The sequence below is a fragment of the Cottoperca gobio genome, chromosome 14 (genome assembly GCF_900634415.1).
Source record: "Cottoperca gobio chromosome 14, fCotGob3.1, whole genome shotgun sequence".
Lineage (NCBI taxonomy): Eukaryota > Metazoa > Chordata > Actinopteri > Perciformes > Bovichtidae > Cottoperca > Cottoperca gobio.
In genome coordinates, this window is record NC_041368.1 from 24,987,871 (window position 1) to 24,992,870 (window position 5,000).

General features: G+C 63.4%; 1 protein-coding gene across 1 annotated transcript in view; it reads left to right on the plus strand.

The window, feature by feature from the left end:
* The window catches only part of LOC115018912 (rap1 GTPase-activating protein 2-like), a 20,378-nt gene that overhangs the window by 9,403 nt on the left and 5,975 nt on the right, over positions 1 to 5,000 (plus strand). Inside the window, 1 exon segment of the mRNA XM_029448172.1 lies at positions 4,439 to 4,594. Within this exon segment, the coding sequence (XP_029304032.1) occupies positions 4,439 to 4,594 (156 nt within the window).

Here is a 5,000-nt window from a genome sequence, read left to right on the forward strand (position 1 = left end):
GCACGGCAGGCAGACGCACGGCAGGTAGACGCACGGCAGGCAGACGCACGGCAGGCAGACGCACGGCAGGCAGACGCACGGCAGGCAGACGCACGGCAGGCAGACGCACGGCAGGCAGACGCACAGCAGATAGACGCATGGCAGGTAGACGCAGGGAGACGCACGGCAGGCAGACGCACGGCAGGTAGACGCACGGCAGGCAGACGCACGGCAGGCAGACGCACGGCAGGCAGACGCACGGCAGGTAGACACAGGTAGACACACGGCAGGTAGACGCACGGCAGGTAGACGCACGGCCGGTAGACGCACGGCAGGGAGACGCACGGCAGGGAGACACACGGCAGGTAGACGCAGGTAGACGTACGGCAGGTAGACGTACGGCAGGTAGACGCACGGCAGGGAGACGCACGGCAGGTAGACACAGGTAGACGCACGGCAGGTAGACACAGGTAGACGCACGGCAGGTAGACGAACGGCAGGTAGACGCACGGCAGGTAGACGCACGGCAGGTAGACGCACGGCAGGTAGACGCACGGCAGGTAGACACAGGGAGACGCACGGCAGGTAGACACAGGTAGACGCACGGCAGGTAGACGAACGGCAGGTAGACGCACGGCAGGTAGACGCACGGCAGGTAGACGCACAGCAGGTAGACGCAGGTAGACGTACGGCAGGTAGACGTACGGCAGGTATACGTACGGCAGGTAGACGCAGGTAGACGCAGGGCAGGGAGACGCACGGCCGGTAGACGCACGGCCGGTAGATGCACGGCAGGGAGACGCACGGCAGGGAGACGCACGGCAGGTAGACGCACGGCAGGTAGACGTACAGCAGGTAGACGCAGGTAGACGCACGGCAGGGAGACGCACGGCCGGTAGACGCACGGCAGGTAGACGTACAGCAGGTAGACGCAGGTAGACGCACGGCAGGGAGACGCACGGCAGGTAGACGCACGGCAGGTAGACGTACAGCAGGTAGACGCAGGTAGACGCACGGCAGGGAGACGCACGGCCGGTAGACGCACGGCAGGTAGACGCACGGCCGGTAGACGCACGGCAGGGAGACGCACGGCAGGGAGACACACGGCAGGTAGACGCAGGTAGACGTACGGCAGGTAGACGTACGGCAGGTAGACGTACGGCAGGTAGACGCACGGCAGGGAGACGCACGGCAGGTAGACACAGGTAGACGCACGGCAGGTAGACACAGGTAGACGCACGGCAGGTAGACGAACGGCAGGTAGACGCATGGCAGGTAGACGCACGGCAGGTAGACGCACGGCAGGTAGACACAGGGAGACGCACGGCAGGTAGACACAGGTAGACGCACGGCAGGTAGACGAACGGCAGGTAGACGCACGGCAGGTAGACGCACGGCAGGTAGACGCACAGCAGGTAGACGCAGGTAGACGTACGGCAGGTAGACGTACGGCAGGTATACGTACGGCAGGTAGACGCAGGTAGACGCAGGGCAGGGAGACGCACGGCCGGTAGACGCACGGCCGGTAGACGCACGGCAGGGAGACGCACGGCAGGTAGACGCACGGCAGGTAGACGTACAGCAGGTAGACGCAGGTAGACGCACGGCAGGGAGACGCACGGCCGGTAGACGCACGGCCGGTAGACGCACGGCAGGGAGACGCACGGCAGGGAGACGCACGGCAGGTAGACGCAGGTAGACGCACGGCAGGTAGACGTACAGCAGGTAGACGCAGGTAGACGCACGGCAGGGAGACGCACGGCCGGTAGACGCACGGCCGGTAGACGCACGGCAGGGAGACGCACGGCAGGGAGACGCACGGCAGGTAGACGCAGGTAGACGTACGGCAGGTAGACGTACGGCAGGTAGACGCACGGCAGGTAGACGCAGGTAGACGTACGGCAGGTAGACGTACGGCAGGTAGACGCATGGCAGGGAGACGCACGGCAGGTAGACGCACGGCAGGTAGACGTACAGCAGGTAGACGCAGGTAGACGCACGGCAGGGAGACGCACGGCCGGTAGACGCACGGCCGGTAGACGCACGGCAGGGAGACGCACGGCAGGGAGACGCACGGCAGGTAGACGCAGGTAGACGTACGGCAGGTAGACGTACGGCAGGTAGACGCACGGCAGGTAGACGCACGGCAGGGAGACGCATGGCAGGTAGACGCAGGTAGACGCACGGCAGGTAGACGCACGGCAGGTAGACGCACGGCAGGTAGACGCACGTTAGGTAGACGCACAGCAGATAGACGCATGGCAGGTAGACGCAGGTAGACGTACGGCAGGTAGACGTACGGCAGGTATACGTACGGCAGGTAGACGCAGGTAGACGCAGGGCAGGGAGACGCACGGCCGGTAGACGCACGGCCGGTAGACGCACGGCAGGGAGACGCACGGCAGGTAGACGCACGGCAGGTATACGTACGGCAGGTAGACGCAGGTAGACGTACGGCAGGTAGACGCACGGCAGGTAGACGCACGGCAGGGAGACGCATGGCAGGTAGACGCAGGTAGACGCACGGCAGGTAGACGCACGGCAGGTAGACGCACGGCAGGTAGACGCACGTTAGGTAGACGCACAGCAGATAGACGCATGGCAGGTAGACGCAGGGAGACACACGGCAGGGAGACGCACGGCAGGTAGACGCACGGCAGGGAGACGAACGGCAGGTAGACGCACGGCAGGTAGACGCACGGCAGGTAGACGCACAGCAGGTAGACGCAGGTAGACGTACGGCAGGTAGACGTACGGCAGGTATACGTACGGCAGGTAGACGCAGGTAGACGCAGGGCAGGGAGACGCACGGCCGGTAGACGCACGGCCGGTAGATGCACGGCAGGGAGACGCACGGCAGGGAGACGCACGGCAGGTAGACGCACGGCAGGTAGACGTACAGCAGGTAGACGCAGGTAGACGCACGGCAGGGAGACGCACGGCCGGTAGACGCACGGCAGGTAGACGTACAGCAGGTAGACGCAGGTAGACGCACGGCAGGGAGACGCACGGCAGGTAGACGCACGGCAGGTAGACGTACAGCAGGTAGACGCAGGTAGACGCACGGCAGGGAGACGCAGGTAGACGCACGGCAGGGAGACGCACGGCCGGTAGACGCACGGCAGGTAGACGCACGGCCGGTAGACGCACGGCAGGGAGACGCACGGCAGGGAGACACACGGCAGGTAGACGCAGGTAGACGTACGGCAGGTAGACGTACGGCAGGTAGACGTACGGCAGGTAGACGCACGGCAGGGAGACGCACGGCAGGTAGACACAGGTAGACGCACGGCAGGTAGACACAGGTAGACGCACGGCAGGTAGACGAACGGCAGGTAGACGCATGGCAGGTAGACGCACGGCAGGTAGACGCACGGCAGGTAGACACAGGGAGACGCACGGCAGGTAGACACAGGTAGACGCACGGCAGGTAGACGAACGGCAGGTAGACGCACGGCAGGTAGACGCACGGCAGGTAGACGCACAGCAGGTAGACGCAGGTAGACGTACGGCAGGTAGACGTACGGCAGGTATACGTACGGCAGGTAGACGCAGGTAGACGCAGGGCAGGGAGACGCACGGCCGGTAGACGCACGGCCGGTAGACGCACGGCAGGGAGACGCACGGCAGGTAGACGCACGGCAGGTAGACGTACAGCAGGTAGACGCAGGTAGACGCACGGCAGGGAGACGCACGGCCGGTAGACGCACGGCCGGTAGACGCACGGCAGGGAGACGCACGGCGGTAGACGCACGGCCGGTAGACGCACGGCAGGGAGACGCACGGCAGGGAGACGCACGGCAGGTAGACGCAGGTAGACGTACGGCAGGTAGACGTACGGCAGGTAGACGCACGGCAGGGAGACGCACGGCAGGTAGACGCACGGCAGGTAGACGTACAGCAGGTAGACGCAGGTAGACGCACGGCAGGGAGACGCACGGCCGGTAGACGCACGGCCGGTAGACGCACGGCAGGGAGACGCACGGCAGGGAGACGCACGGCAGGTAGACGCAGGTAGACGCACGGCAGGTAGACGCACGGCAGGTAGACGCACGGCAGGTAGACGCACGGCAGGTAGACGCACAGCAGATAGACGCATGGCAGGTAGACGCAGGGAGACACACGGCAGGGAGACGCACGGCAGGTAGACGCACGGCAGGGAGACGCACGGCAGGGAGACGCACGGCAGGTAGACGCACGGCAGGTAGACGTACAGCAGGTAGACGCAGGTAGACGCACGGCAGGTAGACGCACGGCCGGTAGACGCACGGCCGGTAGAATCACGGCAGGTAGACGCACGGCAGGTAGACGCACGGCCGGTAGACGCACGGCAGGGAGACGCACGGCAGGGAGACGCACGGCAGTATAACATATATAACAAAACAACATAAAACAAAGTGGCATCTCATGACGTGGCACATGTGACACAACGTTAGCGTGACCTCACCTTCTCCTCCAGCTGCAGAGGAAACGCCACATAGGAAACGACATTGTTGCGGTAGTGTTCCAGGAGGAGGCCACGCCTTTTGTCCCCGACATGATCGCCTCCAACTTCCTGCACGCCTTCATCCTGGTGCAGGTGGAGGAGCCCGGCTGTGACTGCACCTCCTACAAGGTGAGAACAGACATGCTTCCCTCGCGTGGAGCGTTTCTCTGACTTTAGGAGGTCACGCTGGCCCCACGCTGGATGATATTTGGGCAAATTTTGATCCGATTCGACCCCGACACAATGCCGGGGGTGTTCCTGATTGGAGGCTGGTCCACCGATTTCTTCCTGATGTTGCCACATTGTGTGCATAAAATCCATGTTGAAATCGGCAGAAGAAGAGCTGGTTAACGTTAGCTGTTAGCTGTTAGCTGTTAGCTGTTAGCTGTTAGCTGTTATCAGCCGATGGGCAGCTCAGTCCTGCTTGGCTAGCGGAGATTGCATTAAGTTACATTATGATGCGTTCAGGCTCTATTCAGCAAAAAATTGTATGGGGCAAAGGTCAAATATAATGTAATCATGATGTGTTCAAATG